A 17815-nucleotide genomic window follows, 5' to 3' on the forward strand; every position below is an offset into this window, starting at 1 on the left:
CCTGTCTCCCTGGTCTCTGCCACACTCTGAGCTCACCCAGACTGTGACCGACCATTTCTATCTCTGGCACATGGCCCCATCTGGAGTCTCCAATCCCAGCAGATTCCTGTAGTGTGCTCCCATGCTGCTCCTCCTAGTGGAGGAAGGGGGGCATTCTCCCTGGATCTGTCACTCGTGTGGTCTGTGCTTGAAGAGTGGTGGTCCAACGGTACTTTGGATGACGGATTATGGCAATCCTGAGTTGAGAACCCACTTCTCAGCTCCATCTTTGCAGCAGCTTCCCTGCTCTGCTACATGGGAGCTCTGCCACACTCAGGCACCTCTGGTCTTTCTGTGTCCCTGAGGGTCATGTGACTCACTGTCCCCGGGAGGATTCCACCCTCTGCTTAGCCACTGGAGTGATGTCCCTCCATAAAGCAGACTTCTAAACATTCTGATTTTGTGTTCTGCTGCTCTATCACTAGGCAGTAGCTGGCTGATGGAGGCTCCCTCCCCCTGCAGTGTATCTTCCTGTACATTGCCTCAGATTCACCTCTCTGCACATCCTACTGGAAAGTGGTCGCTTTTCTGTTCACAGAATTGCTGCTATTCTTTTTTTTTTTTTTTTTTGTATCCTGTTGAGTTTTTAGGTGTTCAGAATTGATAACTATCTAGCTGAATTTCTGGGACCAGATGAAATTTAGGTCTCCTACTCCTCTGCCATCTTGCTCCTATCACTTCTCTTTTAGAATTCTCTGGTCCTTTATTTATTTAGAATTTATTTATTTATTTATTTGACAGAAAGATAGAAAGCACAAATAGGCAGAGCGGCAGGCAGAGGGAGAGGGAGAAGCAGGCTCTCCACTGAGCAGGGAGCCCAATGTGGGGTTCAACCCCAGGACCCTGGGATCATGACCTGAGCTGAAGGCATCCACTTAACTGACTGAGCCATACAGGCATCCTGAACTCTCTGGTCTTTTAAAATGCCAGAAAGAATAGCAATAAAATAAATACACAAGTTTGTGTTTTGATGCCAAAGAAATTCATAAGTGAGCATACAGTTACCCCTTTGAATCATTTTAACCACTTAAAATTTTTGTACTGAAAAAATGTTTAAATTTATAGAAAAGTTGGAAGACTAATAGACAATTTCTATGGTACTTGGATTTAATTTTGGGTAGGTAGTAAGCAAATAATTGGAGCTAATTTCTCAAAGCAGGCATGCATGGAGGTCTATGGCTTCCACAGCAACAATTTGTCAGTCTTGATGGTAATGCTTTTAGAGTCATTATCCAGCTTGTTGGTTAGCTCCATCATAGATATAAAGACCTTTAAGATGAGTTGTATTTTCTAAAAATCTATCTAGATATCCAAGTTTGCAATATAAGTTCTGAACTAATAAAAGTAGATTAAAAATATGAACACTTAAAAGGATTTTCTGAAAACATATATCATGTATCTTTCTAGAGTTTCTGAATACTGATTCTTTAGTGGCTTTGTTATAAAATTTTACTAAAGACCAGAACTGTCAAACTAATATATCTTGAGTTCAGTAAGGTATTTGACAAGTCATTGATAAAACTTCTGTGGACAAGATAGAGAAAGTTGGTTCTGATGGGCTAGAAGAGAAATATATGTTAGCTGGTTAAGCAATCATAACTAGTAGGATTTCTGGTAGTGTGTGAAGTGGCCTATCCTAAAAAAAGTTATATCAGTGACTTCAGTGAAAGCATGTTTAACATTTATTCAGGTAACAGGGCTAGAAAAGGCAGGTAATGTACTAAATGGCAGATACCAATTTAGAATAAGATCTCCTTGGCTACACTGATCAGATAAATGTAGCAAAATGAAATTTAACAAGAATAAATGTGAACTGGGGCACCTGGGTTGCTCAGCTGGTTAAGCATCTGCTTTTGGCTCAGGTCATGATCCTGGGGTCCTGAGATCAAGCCCCATGTTGGGCTTCCTGCTCAGCGGGGGGTCTGCTTTTCCTACTTCCTCTACTCTTCTCTACTCAGGCACTCTCTGTTTTTCTCTTTCTCCCTCAAATAAATAACATCTTTAAAAAAAAAAGAAAAATAAATGTGAACTGTTGGTGGTAATGCAAACTGGGTGCAGCCACTCTAGAAAACAATATGGAGTTTCCTCAAAAAGTTAAAAATAGAACTAGCCTACAATTCGCAATTGCTCTACTAGGTATTTACCCAAAGGATATAAAAATACTGATTCAAAGTGACACATACACCCCAATGTTTATAGCAGCATTATCAATGACAGCCAAATTATGGAAAGAGCCCCAGTGTCTATCTGCTGATTAATGGATAAAGAAGATGGGGTATATATATACAATGGAATATTACTCAGCCATGAGAAAGAATGAAATTTATCATTTGCAAAGACGGGGATGGAGCTAAAGTGAATAACGCTAAGTGAAACAAGTCAAAGACAAATACCATATGATTTCACTCATATGTGGAATTTAAGAAACAAAACAGATGAACATAGAGGAAGGGGAAGCAAAAAAGAGATGAAGGCAAACCATAAGGACTCTTGACTAAGGAGAATAAACTGAGAGTTGCTGGAAGGGAGGTGGGCAGGGGATGGGCTAACTGGGTGATGGGAATTAAAGAGGGCACTTGTGATGACCACTGGGTGTTTTATGTAAGTGATGAATCACTAAATTCTACTCCTGAAACCAATATTATAGTATATGTAAACTAACTAGAATTTAAATAAAAACTTGAAATAAAAAATAATAAATAAAAAATACACAGGATAAATACCAAAAGAAGGAATGTGAAGACCTAAATCTAGATGAAAATTAATGATAAAAAATCCACAGCAATTTATGATTAATATTTATAAAGAAAAGCCATACTTTATCATTTTGTCTAGACAGTAAAGATGAGGTATAACTATAACAGATATTTTTTCAAATGTAAAAATTTATTTATTTTTTTAAAGATTTTATTTATTCACTTGACAGAGAGAGAGATCACAAGTAGGCTGGGCGGCAGGCAGAGAGAGAGAGGAGGAAGTAGGCTCTCCACGGAGCAGAGAGCCCGATGCGGGGCTCAATCCCAGGACGCTGGGATCATGACCTGAGCTGAAGGCAGAGCCTTTAACCCACTGAGCCACCCAGGTGACCCTCAAATGTAAAAATTTAAATATTCATGACTTTGTTTCCTTACAAGGACTATTTATACTTTTTTTTTTTAAGATTTTATTTATTTATTTGACAGAGAGAGATCACAAGTAGACAGAGAGGCAGGCAGAGAGAGAGAGAGAGGGAAGCAGGCTCCCTGCTGAGCAGAGAGCCCGATGCGGGACTCGATCCCAGGACCCTGAGATCACGACCTGAGCCAAAGGCAGCGGCTTAACCCACTGAGCCACCCAGGCACCCCCTATTTATACTTATTAAAATTATTCCCTTCTTGTTTAAAATTATTCAGAATTTTTGTTGTCCTCAATGGTATTAATAAAAATCCTTATTAAAATTTGTTTTGCTATATATACTTGCCTTCCAGGAAAATAAAAGGTATAATCTTGCCTATATGTACATTTTGGTATTAATTTCTAATGGTTTATATAAACCATCTGGAATAGTATCTGCTACATAGTTAGCACGCAAAAATTATCTCATCATTATTACTATAGTCACATAATATATTAGCTTACTAGAGGGAAAGAATATGCTGATTGTGCTTATTATTTCATGGAAGAGTCCATATACATCATAGGCATTACTAAATATATCTTTTTTTATGTCTGTCTTGTAAACGTAGTTAATGGACATCTATTCTTTATAGACAGATGATATATTATAATTTTTCATGGAACATATTTAACAAATATTTTATCAGTGTATAATATGTGCAAAGCTGTGCTAGGTGTTGGGTAGATTGATATATAAACTAAGAGATCTGATCCTTGTCCTCATGGACCTTACAATCCATATATATAAATATTAAACCCATGAATAAGTATATAATTGTAAATTGTGTTAAGTGCTATAAAGGAAAAGAACGAGATGCTATAAGAGAGAGTAACTGCAAACATAATTTAGACTGAAGGAAGCAGATCAGAGGTCTTTCTGTAAGAAAGAGATACACTGGGACAGAAAGAATAGATAGAAGTCATTTAGGCAAAGAATGGGGTTAAGAATATTTCAGTGGGGACAGCACATTACCCAAGGCAAGAAAAAGCTTGATGAAGCTTGGTAAGCAATGAGGAAAGGGAGAGGAATGGTTAGACAAGGGCCTGGTAAAGTTGGGGGGAGCCACATCATGTAGAATCTAGCAGAACATGTCAAGGAGTTTTAGTTGTATTTTAAATGTAGCAAGAATCATTGAAAGTTTCAAGTAGGAAAGTGACATGATTTACTTTATGTTCTAAAAAGCTGACTCTGGCTTTGAGAAGAGTAAACTGAAGAGAGGTTAAAGTGGAACTGATGAGACTAACCACTGAAATAACGGAGATGAAAGATGATGGTGGATTAGACTAGGTTGTTTCCTGGGAATTTATCATGCCAAGTAATTTCAAAATAGCCACTGATAAATCTCACAGGATTTCTTAAAATAAAATCTGGAATAATAAGACAAGTTTTTTTTTTTTTTTTTTAATCTCATGAGACTACCAACAGTTATGATACACTTATAAAACTAGTTCATTTAAGATTTTTTTTTTTTTTTTTTTTGTATTACACAGTGAGTTCCTCAAGGGCAGGGCCTAAATCATGTATGATCATTTAAAAACATGGCATTTAGCAGAGTGACATATAAATGTATATATATGTGTATATATCTATATGTCTATATATATCAAAACAAATATTTGGTGAATGAATGTAATACAAAATGAAAGCAAAGATAAATATAGATTGGATTTATGAAAGGCTTTAGGGAGAAGGCTGGACTTTAGCTAGCACAAGAATTTTTTTTTAATTTTTAAAAGTTTTTATCCTTTAAAGCCTTTATTTAAATTCTAGTTAGCTAACATATAGTGTAATATTAGTCTCAGGTATACAAGACAGTGATTCAACACTTCCATACCATACCTGGTGCTCCTCTTGATAAGTGCCTTCCTTAATCCCCAACACCTATTTTACCCATCCCCAACCCACCTCCCCTTTGGTAACCATTAGTTTATTCTTTATAGTTAAGAGTCTGTTTCTTGATTTGCATCTCTCTCTCTCTTTTTTCTCCCCTTAGCTCATTTGTTTTGTTTCTTAAATTTCACACATGAGTGAATTATATTGTATTTGTCTTTCTCTGACTTATTGTGCTTAGCATAATACTCTCTAGCTCGATCCATATCATTGTAAGTGCAAGATTTCTTTCTTTTTAATGGGTAAGTAATGTATTTCTTTATCCATTCATTAATCGATGGACACTCAGGCCGTTTCCATAGTTTGGTTATTGTAGATAATGCTGCTATAAACATTGGGGTGCATATATCATTTAAATCAATATTTTTTTATTTTTTGGATTATAGGGTAGTAAAGCAACTGCTGGATTGTAGGGTAGCTCTATTTTTTAACTTCTTGAGGAACCTCCATACTGTTTTTCAGAGTGGCTGCTCCAGTTTGCATTCCCAAACAGTGCAAGAAGGTTCCCTTTTCTCCATGTCCTTGCCAACAGTTGTTGTTTCTTGTGGCATAAGAATTAATCTAAGGAACAGGCCTTGCAAATGAACTCAACAGTTGTATGTATGAGCCTTTAGAGAGGAGAACAAGCATTAATCCTATTTCCAAAGGAGGTCACCAGCTATAAAAATGTAATAACCATGGAGGTAGGCCTTATAGGGTGCCTAAAGGCTGAATAAGAAGAAGAAAGGATTGTTCAACTGGGCAAAGGAAAGAGGAGGTATGAAGGAGGAATTATATCAGTAACATCTGAAAGTTGAGTTAGGATCAGTGAGGTGATCAACCACCTAAAATAACAAATATTTACTTTTATTCAGATACTGCATTAAGTACTTTTACATCCCTTTTTCTTTTTTTTTTTTAATATTTTATTCATTTATTCGACAGATCACAAGTAGGCAGAGAGGCAGACAGAGAGAGAGAGAGAGAGGGAAGCAGGCTCTTGGCTGAGCAGAGAGCCCGATGCGGGACTTGATCCCAGGACCCTGAGATCATGACCCGAGCTGAAGGCAGCGGCTTAACCCACTGAGCCACGCAGGCGCCCCTACATCCCTTTTTCTATTTGAATATTCATAACTTAACCATTAAGTAATAATGAGATCAATATTTGTAAATTCATTTCTACATTCTTTTTTTTTTTTTTCCATTTCTACATTCTTAATGCTTATATATTTGTATTTGAGCTTTCCTGTGAAGCAGTTGTAGTATCTTTCTGGTACCCTCAATAATTAATGTAAGACATAATATCTTGGATATGTATTCATTTAGTATTTGTAATAAAGTTACGATTTTACTTTCAACAAATTATTAATGGTTTTAGAGATCATTCATCCACTGAGATGCCCAATGAATTCAACTAATAGGACCAGGTAAACCACACTGTTGAAGGAGCATACTTTTAAGCACTTGCTTCAGCCCACAGTTATCTTTGTGTTGCAACCACAGGTAAATCCCAAATGCCAACAAAACTCTTTTTTTCCTTTGCTCATTTGCTTTGTTTCCAATTCCACATGTGAATAAAATAAGATGGTATTTGTCTAACTTGTTTTGCTTAGCATTATACTCTCTAGCTCCATTCATGTCATTTAAATGGCAAGATTTCATTCTTCTTTATGGCTGAATAATACTCCATTTTACATGCATATCACATCTTTTTTTCCCATTCATCAGTTCATGGACATCTGGGCTGCTTCCATAATTTGGCTGTTCTAAATAATGCTGCTATAAACATAGGGGTGCATGTCTCCCTTTGAATCAGTGTTTTGTATTTTGGGGGTAAATACCCAGTGGCACAATTCTTGGTTTGTAGGGTAATTCTAATTAACTTTTTCAGAAAACTCCATATTGTTTTCCAGAGTGGCTGTACTAGTTTGCATTCCTACCAATAGTGCATGAGGGTTCCTCTTTCTCCACTTCCTTGCCAACACTTGTTTCCTGTGTTATTGATTTTAGTCATACTGACAGGTGTGAGGTGGTATCTCATTGCAGTTTTGATTTGCACTCCCTGGATGATAAGTGATGTTGATCATCTTTTCATGTGTCTGTTGGACATCTGGATGTTTATAGAAACGTTTGTTCATGCCTTCTATTCCTTTTTTAATTGGATCTCCCTAAGGATTTTAAGCCAAATTTCACTTTATTACTCCTTTTTTTGCCTCTCATTTTATTTTTTTTTTTAAGATTTGATTTATTAGAGAGAGAGCATTGAGAGAAAGAGAGAAGGAGTAGGGACAGAGGGAGAGGAGAAGCAGACCCCCATCTCAGTAGAGAGCCTGATGCAGGGCTTGATCCTAGGATCCTGGGATCATGATCAGAACCAAGAACAGAAGCTTAACCAACTGCCTTTCACTTTATAACCATATTAGGGGGACGCCTGGGTGGCTCAGTTGGTTAAGCAGCTGCCTTCGGCTCAGGTCATGATCCCAGCATCCTGGGATCAAGTCCCACGTCGGGCTCCTTGCTCATCAGGGAGCCTGCTTCTCCCTCTGCCTCTGCCTGCCATTCTGTCTGCCTGTGCTTGCTCTCTCTCCCTCTCTCTCTCTCTCTGACAAATAAATAAATAAAATCTAAAAAAAAAAAAATCCATATTAGGGACTGAGATAGATTTTTGGCATCCATCATCTAAATTATTACTGTTTAGTCAGTTATACTTATCAGTTTGATCTTTTCTAGCCTGGAACTTTTTACAAACTATCATTCAGCCAGTGACTAAAACAAGTGATATGTATTTTTACAAGTTTTTATTAGAAGATTCATTGTATGAATCTTCTCAGAATCTCAGATTCTGTATGTATCTCAGAAGTTGTATGAAGACTCAATTCTCTAAATGGTTTTAATGAGAACATAATGAAGGAAAAGAAAGTAAGATGAAAAATCATGAGGCAAAAAGCAAGGTTAACAGAAATTAAATATTAGTTTGACCAATTTGTTTGTATTTTAAGAATCTTAATGATATTAGAGTATTTCAGGTATAGGAGAAACTCTATTAAATTCCTTGATGGAATAGGCTCAGTGGCACTTACTCTTTAGAAAAAAAGCATGCTGAAGAGCTTTCAGAATAAAACACATCTTCCATAATATGTTATAGCCTATCCTCCAAGGAAACCAGGTAGGCTGTATGCTTGCAAAACCATGAGTGCAAAAGCCTATTGTCTTACCCGTTCGTCTGTACTGCCTGTTGCATGATGGGAATAAGTGATGAGACCAGGAATGGGCTGCTCACCGTGTGCCATGATAACAGCTGGACTGGTGTAGAATGGATGCTTCTAATGCACAACACATAACAACTATGAATACAGTGACAGGAAGACATGAAACTATACAAGCAAAATGACTAGAAAGGAAAAGGGTGAAAACAAATGAAACAATGAAATGCCAAAATTTTTCAAATGTAGTATGACAATATCAGCTTAGATTTCAAATATTGTAAGCTTTCTCTTAAGATTGAAATTGATGGTACTTTTTACTCTTAATTAACAGTAAAAGAGAAGATATAATGATTTAAAAATGCATGTATTTAACCAATCAGTTCCATAAAAACAAAATGAAACAAAACAAAACAAAAATCACATGCAATTAAAACATTTACTTGCCTTAAGTAAACATTTAATGGACCAACTGAGCAGATCTGGAGACGAAATCATTTGGTCTTCAGTGAAAGAATTACCTACTGGTTGTCTAAAAGGACACCTTAAAAAGATCTCTATGATCCTTTCTATGTGTTGTCAAAATTCCTCTCAAGTTATCCTCATAGCCAAAATATCTGGGTGATAACCTAAAACTTTAGGAATTCCTTCATTAGGTTTTCAATCTTGTGTTCTCAATGAACGATCATTATTCCCAGCAATGAGACGTTATTTTCCGAAGATTTTTAAGTATACTGGGTAGATTATACTAGGTATGAATAATAATTTAAGTGACGTTTATGAATAAAGTGACTAAATTTATGCAAGTACCGTATTGTACTCTATTTACTACCAAAATTGCCCAAAGAGAATCTGTAATACTTCGGTACTATTCTAATAATATTTATTACTTTATTGAATAAAAAATGCAAATACATTATATCTATTTCCTCTTTATACCACTAGGGTAATTTGGGTCAAGTAAAATTTAAAGAAGTGTTAACTGCTGAAAAACCCGTCTTAAAAAAATACTAGTCTTTCTCAACTAATTTTTTGAATCATCTAAGGTCTCTTACCTTCAGTCTGCAGCTCCTTTATGAATTTGTGAATATTTGATGTTTTAAATATATGAAAGTTGTATATTTAATATGACCACAAAAATGACATTTCCAAAGAGTTCTTAAATGTCACATTTTACCTATTTACCTATTACTTCAATAAGTAACAGCAATATCTTTAATGTCTCATAACCGAGAACAAACTTCAATGCTTTCAAGGACTCTACATTATGGAGGGCACATAGCTATGAGTGTCATGAATATCCTGATTCTTTTCTAAGGATGCCCTGAAGAGGAACTGAACTCAAGAAAAAAACTGGATGGAAAGAGGGATGAAATCATTACATTTACCTGCGGTTCCTTTAGATCTTTGGGTCTCTGTTAGCTGGCTTACCTTGGCAGCAATGGCTGCTGCAGTTATATGTGATGAAGAACTATCTTCTGTTGAAGCAACACCACTGTCTTTCTTCTCTTCTTCCTCTTCCTCACATTGAACCCCTTTGTCTTCTGTCTGTTTATGTGGGCTAGTTGTGGGAGGAGGGGACAGAGGAGGTGGTGGGGAAGGTAAATCTTCAAGTTCATCATGTACTTCCTTTACTTTTACAATGGCATCACGTAAAAGGTCAATGGCATGAGGTAGAGCTGGCAGTATAAACTGAAAGCATTCCTGTATGCAAGAGGAAGAAAAAAAATGAAGATAAAGCACGTTTATAGGCATATAAAATGGTAACAGTCAACTTACTTGTGATTTGGGATCTATATTTCTCTCCATCTATCTTAAGAATGAATAATATTGAAAATATTATCTTTGCAATGTGAAATATGAAGTAAACATGGTACATAGTATTCTCTGTAAGCTGTAGAACTAGAGTACTATATAAGCATATAGTATATTTTTCTTAAAGTAAAATTTCTATACAACTTCAGGTTTTAATACATCATGGGAAAGGCAGGAAACAGTTTCACCTTTCTAGTTAAAGCAGAACACTCGAATTCACAAATCAGTTGAGGACTGACTTATTTTATTCAGAGAGCTAAAGTTCTGACTATTATCATAAAATATAGCTAGGCAACATTGTGTAATATACAAAAAATGTTTGTATAGAGCACTACATAAAAATTAACATAGTTTCCTGCTCAAGTGCCCACTATAACCTATAATGTATCACCAAAAGAGAATAGGTGAGAACTTTAAAATCAGAACATAGGGCCAGAGATGTTTGTGGAATGTGTTCAAGCACAGGTCTTTCTTTTTTACATTTAAAGTAACTTACCTTAAAATTTAAGATGTAAAGAAATATCTTAAAATTTACAGAGGGTTATGGGAATTCCTGTAAGGGTACCTGATATTTTGACTCTCTTTATATGGCTCAATCATTTTAGTAATAAAGATTATATAGAAAAGAATTTAATCTTGACCAACAAGAACTCTGGCCTTTACTTTCAGCTTTTGGAAGGTGAACTCTAGTTCCTGGTCTTGCCTAAAAGGAGTGTCTTTGTTTGCCTGAGATTTGGCCACTGGACAATCTAACAATGTGGATTATTATGAGGACTTTGGGAAACAAGATATTAGTTTTGCCTCTGGAAGGAACTGGGGATTAAAAGCCTAAGTTTCCCCTCTGGGAAGGATTAGACTAAAGGTCAACCATATGGGTAATATGTGATCAAGTCTCAATAAGAACACTGGACATCAAAGGCAAAGGTGAGTGTGCCTAGTTATTGATATTCTGTATTATCTCTTTTATGGCCAAGAAGAGGTAATGCTGTCCCTGGCTCCATGGCAGAGGATGACTAGAAGTTCCTCATTTAGTACCTCTCAGAATTTGCCCTATGTGCTTCTTCTCTTGGCTGGTTTCAGTCTGTATTCTTTCCCTGCAATACACCACAACAGTAAGTACAACAGTTTTCAGTGAGTTCTGTGAGTCCTTCTTGTTAATTATTAAAATTGAGGGTGGTTTTAGAAACCCTCTAAATTGTAAGTTGGTGTCCAGAGTGAAGGAAGTCTTGTGGAGTGCTCCAACTTTATAGTTGGCTAACTTTTACAGTTGGCCCAAAATCCTTACAGTTGGTGTTAGAAGTGTGACTCACTAGAAAGATCCTGACTCATGTGATCATGAAAAATCATGTGGGCAGAGAAAGGAAGACAGGGTGGGGATGGTTAATCTTTAGAGCCTGGATAAACACAGGGTCACCCACAGAATGCAACTGCAGCTGTGCTGTGATTAGTTATTGGTGATAGAAGTTAGCAATGGAATTTTGAAATGACAGATCAAACTTTTAAGGTATGTCAGTGGATGCATAAAGAAAAAAGGTAAATTTATAATCTCTTAGTTATTGTTATTTGCACTAGCTAAAACAAAAGGAAGAATGTTGGGGTGAATCCTGAGGTTGTGCCAAGCTTAGATTTTGGCTGATCTAACATATAGCTGCCGCTCCCTGAGCTGCTTCCAAAAAAAATGTTATGCGGAAATGATTAATAGTGAATAAAGTTAGACTTATTCCTAAGAGAATGGAGTAAAGAAATGAGAGATTCAAGAGACCTGTCCTATAAGGGTAGAAATATTTAAATAATAATTAAGAAATGAATGAATAAAGTGGGCATTGCTGGGGGCAAAAGAAAGGTGTTAAGCAGCATTATGGGTTGAGCAGACAGATGGGAGCACTGGTCTCCCAACATTGAAGGGTCCTAAACAATCTCTATTTACCCTAGTTTGAAGGAATTTTAAAAGGCAAAGGAAGGCAAAGATAACTAAAAGAAACCTCATCTTGAATCACCTTAAGTGATGTTCCCATAATCTAATCAAGATAAGGCCTGACAAAAGAGTGTGAAACCCTTGGTAAAAACCCTGCCTAGAAATCCAAGGCCATATGCACATAAATGGATAAAATGGCCATGGGATGGAGAATTACTTTTCTGGGATTTCTCAACATGGGATCCATCATGTAAATACCTGTTGAAGTTCTAATGGGAGGTACAGTTAGATTGAAAGGGTACAGGGATGCAATAGTCGATGTTATTATAGTGAAAGTTGGGATGAAAATTAGAATGTCTGGACAGTGAACTTCATATGAAGTGATCAGTCTCCTTTACCTGATTGTATTATGGGGATGGATATTGTGTTTGACTAAACAATTCTTTCTTTACCTTGTATTGTAAAATAGAAAGCATATAAACCCACTCTTCCACCAGTATACATAATACATGTTAAGTGGGAATAAATAATATTGCCTGAGTCTACACAGATCATTAATTTGGTGTACAACAGACCTGTGTGGAGTGCAAACTGGGTTCACGGAAGAAATCTGTGAGTGCCACCTAGCAACAACTGCTGGGACTTTGGGCCAGAAAATTTCCATTTGAGAGAAAATTACTAGCTTGCTATTGGACTTTAATTGAGACTACCCTTATGACTGAAGAACATAAAATAATCTTGAAAACTGAAATATCCATAATGTCTTGGGAATATCAGAGAAATGCTCTAATGGGGAAGGCAATGCCCAAGAGAATTCCATAATAAAATGGAAATGGTGCATATAGGATCATGCTACCAGGAGAATGCAAGGAGGTACTCACGAGCAGGTAGCCTCTTTTCACCTAGGGCCGACTTCGGAACCACCTGAGGAGCTGCTGGATCCTATGGCCACTTGGGCCACTTGGGCGGTGCCCTATAAACAGCTTTCTACTGATCAACAAAGAGCTGCTTGGTTTATGGATGGCAATTCCAAGATGAAGGGACAGCATCCTGTTTGGAAGGCCGCCACTCTGATTGAAGAAGGTAAAAACAAATCAGCTCGATAGGCTGAACTGCATGATGTTTGCCCCTATGTTTGGGTTTTTACCAACTCATAAGAAGTGTTCAGTGGCCTGGCCATATGGTCAGGCAGAAGGGCAATGGAAAATTGGTTTACCAAATGGATGCTTGTATGGGGCATAGCCTATGGAAGTCACTCTGGGAATGTAAGGGGTATGTTTAAGTAGGATACATCAATGCCCATCAGAAGAACACCCTTTCAGAAACGGAAGTTAATTGGAACTGGTGAGCAGATATCCCAGTATGCATGCTTGACATGGCACCTGGGCCCATGAGATGAGTGGGCAATGGGGGGCTGCAACAATGCAGATATGGGCTAGATTGATTTATTCTTCTTGCACCCACTGAGGCACTAAATGCCAACAAGAACTGTTCTATCTGCTAACAAAAAAGGCAGACAGCAGAAGGTTATGCAGCATATTCCATAGGGGAAAGTCCTGCACATAGCTAGCAAGTTGGACTGATGCTGCTAGTCCCTTGAGGCTACAAATGAATCCTAATAGGAACAGACATTTACTTTGGACTGGGCTTTGCTTACTCAATGGTAGATGCAAATACTCAGTATACTATAAAAGGACTAGAATAGAAAATATTGTACCAATGACTGCAGAGTCACATTCCTTTAGACCAAAGTACACACTTTCATATTCAGAGCAATGATTTGATAGAAAATTGGAATGGACTATGGAAACTGTTGTCTCAAAATGGAGGAGCATGGCTTATATGCTTTCATTAGTGACCATTAGTGTGTGGTCACATTCAACAAGGGGGAGGCTGAGGGAGGGTCCCCACTAAATATAGTCCTCTACCTTTCTAGGGAAGAGGGGGCTAGGACACAATACTGGTATGACTATACTTTTTCTTTAGGACTATACTTTTTCTTTTATCATATCACACCAACTTTTTTTTCTACCTGACGCTATAGTACCAGGATCAGGGCTGCAACTGTGCATCCCAGAGCAGGATGATTCTTAAGCAGAAACTACTAACTATACCTTTAAACCTTTCCGTCAGAGTTCCTAGGGCCTGATGGGGTAGATTATGCCTGACTCCATCTAGCCAAATTGGGATTGACAGTGAATGCAGTTATATCACCTGATGTTTGAGACTGCTCACTAGCAACCCTATCTTGTATGAACGGAAAAGGACTAAGCAGGTGGCACTTGTTAAACAAGTATTACTGGTGGCAATCCAGACCAGCACAGTGGCCAAATCAACTGTCTCATTAAAAGATTTTCAAAGGAAAAGTCGGAGTATAAATGGAAAGAAGGAGGAATGGTAACTGGAGGTAAAGGAATGAATAAATGGGTTATGTAACGAGGGAGATCAACTATATTGGTGTCTCAAAATCTTTAGAACAAGAGAGGATATTGTTCTTAGCTCAGTTGTAACAGATGCCAGAAAGGTTAAAGTCATATGTTGGTGAGACTATTCCTACTTTGGGAATCTGACAAGCCCATAAACCTGAATAGCATAGCTCTGGGAGACATTTTGATCATATGATATAATGATAGACTAGGCTAACTGTTAATGTCTATGTAGGACTCTAATAGTGTGCCAGTTACCTTTTCACTCATATTTCAGGTTATATCCATAACTCTACTGTGAAATGTTATAATACTGTCATTGCTAGTAAGATTACAATATTGATATTGATGATCATATTTATTGGGAAATTGAGTTAAATCCTCCTCAAAATGTAATACCAATGGAAAATGGCCTAAACAAGACAGCTAATGTCTGTGGTAAATAGTTCTGTGGAATTGTATCATAGGATAAAAATAGTAGATCAAGGTAAAAAATTAGTATATTAGTATAAAAATATGAAATATGTATAATGGTTTTAAAGGATAAATTACCTATTTCTCAAATTTATCCCTATCCCACACTGAATCCTCTAAATCTTAGATATATTCATACTGATACTGGTGTTATATCTGTAATATAAATGCTGTAGTAAATACAGATGCCCAGCCAGACAAATACAATCATTTTTCTATAAGAGAACTTTGGCCAAAGCCAGGGGATAACTTATGTAATGAAAAATTAACCTTACCCCAGAGAGTTTGGCCTTTGCTTTCATTTACTGGGATGTGATAGGAATGTCTTTGTTGCCTGGCAACTTGGGCTACCAAACAGTGTAACAATGTGATTTATGATGAGGGCATTGGGCATTTTGGTGTCTGTTTTGCTTCTGGAAAGTGCTGGGGAATAAAGGAAAGAGCCTAACCTTTGGAAAGGGCTATAGAATAAAGGCCAGCCTTATGGGCAGCATGTGATGAGCCCCAGCAAAAACTCTGAACACTGAAGGTTTGGAGCTTCCCTGATTGGCAATACTCCCTGAGCTGTTATACACTGATGCCAAGAGAGTAATGCATTCACCTCTCTTCCATCTTGGTTAACTTTAATCTGTATCCATTCTGTGTCATAAAGCATAACTGTTAGCTTAATATCCTTTGGTGAGTTCTGTGAGTCTTTCTGGTGAATTACTGAAACTGAGGGTGGTTTTTGGGAATGCACTAAATTGCAACTGGTGTCAGACTCTAGTGAGGGCAGTCTCATGGAGTCCTCTAACATTTTGGTTGACTAACTCTCATAGTTGTTAAAACTTTACACTAAATCATATAACTCTCAAGGTTGCTTACCTGAGATCCTTTCTTGCTACCTGGCAGGTTAATTATGAGAGTTTTCCCTCTGATTCCACATACAGGTCTGAAAGGAAAGAGAATGGATGAATACTAAATTGCAATGAATGGTTGGTTTAAATACATTCAACAACAAAGATCAATCATTGTATTTACATGCGAACAACTGTTTTAGAATAAAATTGTTACAACTAGGGGAGGGGGGTAGGGGGTTGGGTTAGCCTGGTGGTGGGTATTAAGGGGGGCAGGTATAGCATGGAACACTGGCTGTGGTACATAAGCAATGAATCTTGGAACACTGAAAAAATAAAATTAAATTAAAAAAAAGATTGTTACAACTAGAGATTCACCAATTGCTATACAAATTGGGCATTCTGGCTGAGGATTTTACAATAATGGTTAGTGTGGTAGATTGGAAAAATGTACTGAACATGAAAAAAGAATAAATTAGCCAATTTAAAGAAATAATGGCCAAAACATCTTCTTTCTCAAATTTAGCTTCTTCGTATCTCATATAGTTCTAAGATTTCAATGAGATAAATGTATTAAAAATGTCTAGCGCAGTCACATTTATGTTCAAAAGTCTAACGCAAAAAGCAATCAAGAGTTGAGTGACACTTACATTTGAGCTCTTGCTTCTCAGAAAAGGATGTAAATTTAAAAGTAAAATAAAGTTTCTCACAAATGAATGGTGGTGGGAAGAGTTTGGAGAGCTTAGCTGCTGAAAGAACCACTGAAGAACATGGACAAGTAAAAGAAGAAAGGTCTTTCAGGGATCACTGAAAATTTCCAAGCTACTTTTAAACCAAGTGGTTAAATAACAAACATAAACAGTAGAAAAGCACTGGATGAACAGGAGTCAAGAGCTGAAGGCCTAGATTTCGTATAAGAGTTGGAATCATACTCTAACAATAATTGGCTATGTTTCTTTTACCTGGTAACATCTCATTTTCATCATCTGAAAACAGAAATTAGTCTATTTCTAAAATTTTACAACTAAGATTTTAAAAGTCGTGTAAGAACCTTTTCCCAAAACTTTTTTCTAGGAATGATTTTATTCTTTTTTTTTTTTTTAAGATTTTCATTTATTTATTTATTTGACACACAGATCACAAGTAGGCAGAGAGGCAGGCAGAGAGAGAGAGGAGGAAGCAGGGTCCCTGCTGAGCAGACAGCCCGATACGGGGCTCAATCCCAGAACCCTGAGACCATGACCTGAGCCGAAGGCAGAGGCTTTAACCCCCTGAGCCACCCAGGTGCCCCGGAATGATTTTATTCTTTAACTACTTTAACTTTCTGAAATAATATAAAATTGTCATATTTTATTGTTTTTTTCTTGTGTTCTATTCACAAAGAGTCAACAGTTATTTATTTTAAAATTTCCATATTCTTTTTAATAGAGAAACAATTGAAAAATAATATTCTTTAGTTTTAGTGTACGAAAATGATGTAATACGTGTATATATTGTGAAAGGATTACCATAATAAGTTTAGTTAACATTCATCACTACACAGTGACTAATTTTTTTTCTTGTAATGAGAACTCTTGCAATCTACTTACTTAGAAACTTTCAAATATACAATACAGCAGTATAATACATAACCCATTTATTCATTCCTTTACCTCCTTACTATTAATTGTCACCATGCTGACATTATATCCCTAAGATTTATTTAACTCGTAAGTGGAAGTTTGTGTTTTTGACCACCTTCTCCCATTTCACCTACTCTGCAATGCCTGCCTCAGGCAGCCACTAATCTATTTTCTGTATTTATGAGTTTGGTTATTTTTAGATTCCACACACATGTGAGATAATAAAGTATTTGACCTTCTCTGTCTGCTTTATTTCATTTAACATAATACACTCGGGTCCCATGTATGTTTGGTGCAAGAGGCAGGATTTCCTTCATTTTTTTTTTTTTTTAATTTTATTTTTTTATAAACATATATTTTTATCCCCAGGGGTACAGGTCTGTGAATCGCCAGGTTTACACACTTCACAGCACTCATCATAGCACATACCCTCCCCAATGTCCATAATCCCACCCCCCC

At 36.9% G+C, this 17815-nt stretch overlaps 1 protein-coding gene across 1 annotated transcript; it reads right to left on the reverse strand.

Moving 5' to 3' along the window:
* Positions 1 to 8280: 8280 nt before the first annotated feature.
* Positions 8281 to 17410, reverse strand: LOC111148719 (gephyrin-like; the record flags this gene model as incomplete). The annotated part of the gene is made up of 4 exons (XM_022505521.1): positions 17387 to 17410; positions 15763 to 15855; positions 9700 to 9972; positions 8281 to 8388 (listed from the first exon to the last, which is right to left on the reverse strand). Coding segments are annotated over exons 1-4 (498 nt in total), but the record flags the coding sequence as incomplete, so codon positions are not given.
* Positions 17411 to 17815: the final 405 nt, after the last annotated feature.

Source organism: Enhydra lutris, unplaced genomic scaffold, assembly GCF_002288905.1.
Source record: "Enhydra lutris kenyoni isolate GAN:26980312 unplaced genomic scaffold, ASM228890v2 scaffoldscaffold20, whole genome shotgun sequence".
Lineage (NCBI taxonomy): Eukaryota > Metazoa > Chordata > Mammalia > Carnivora > Mustelidae > Enhydra > Enhydra lutris.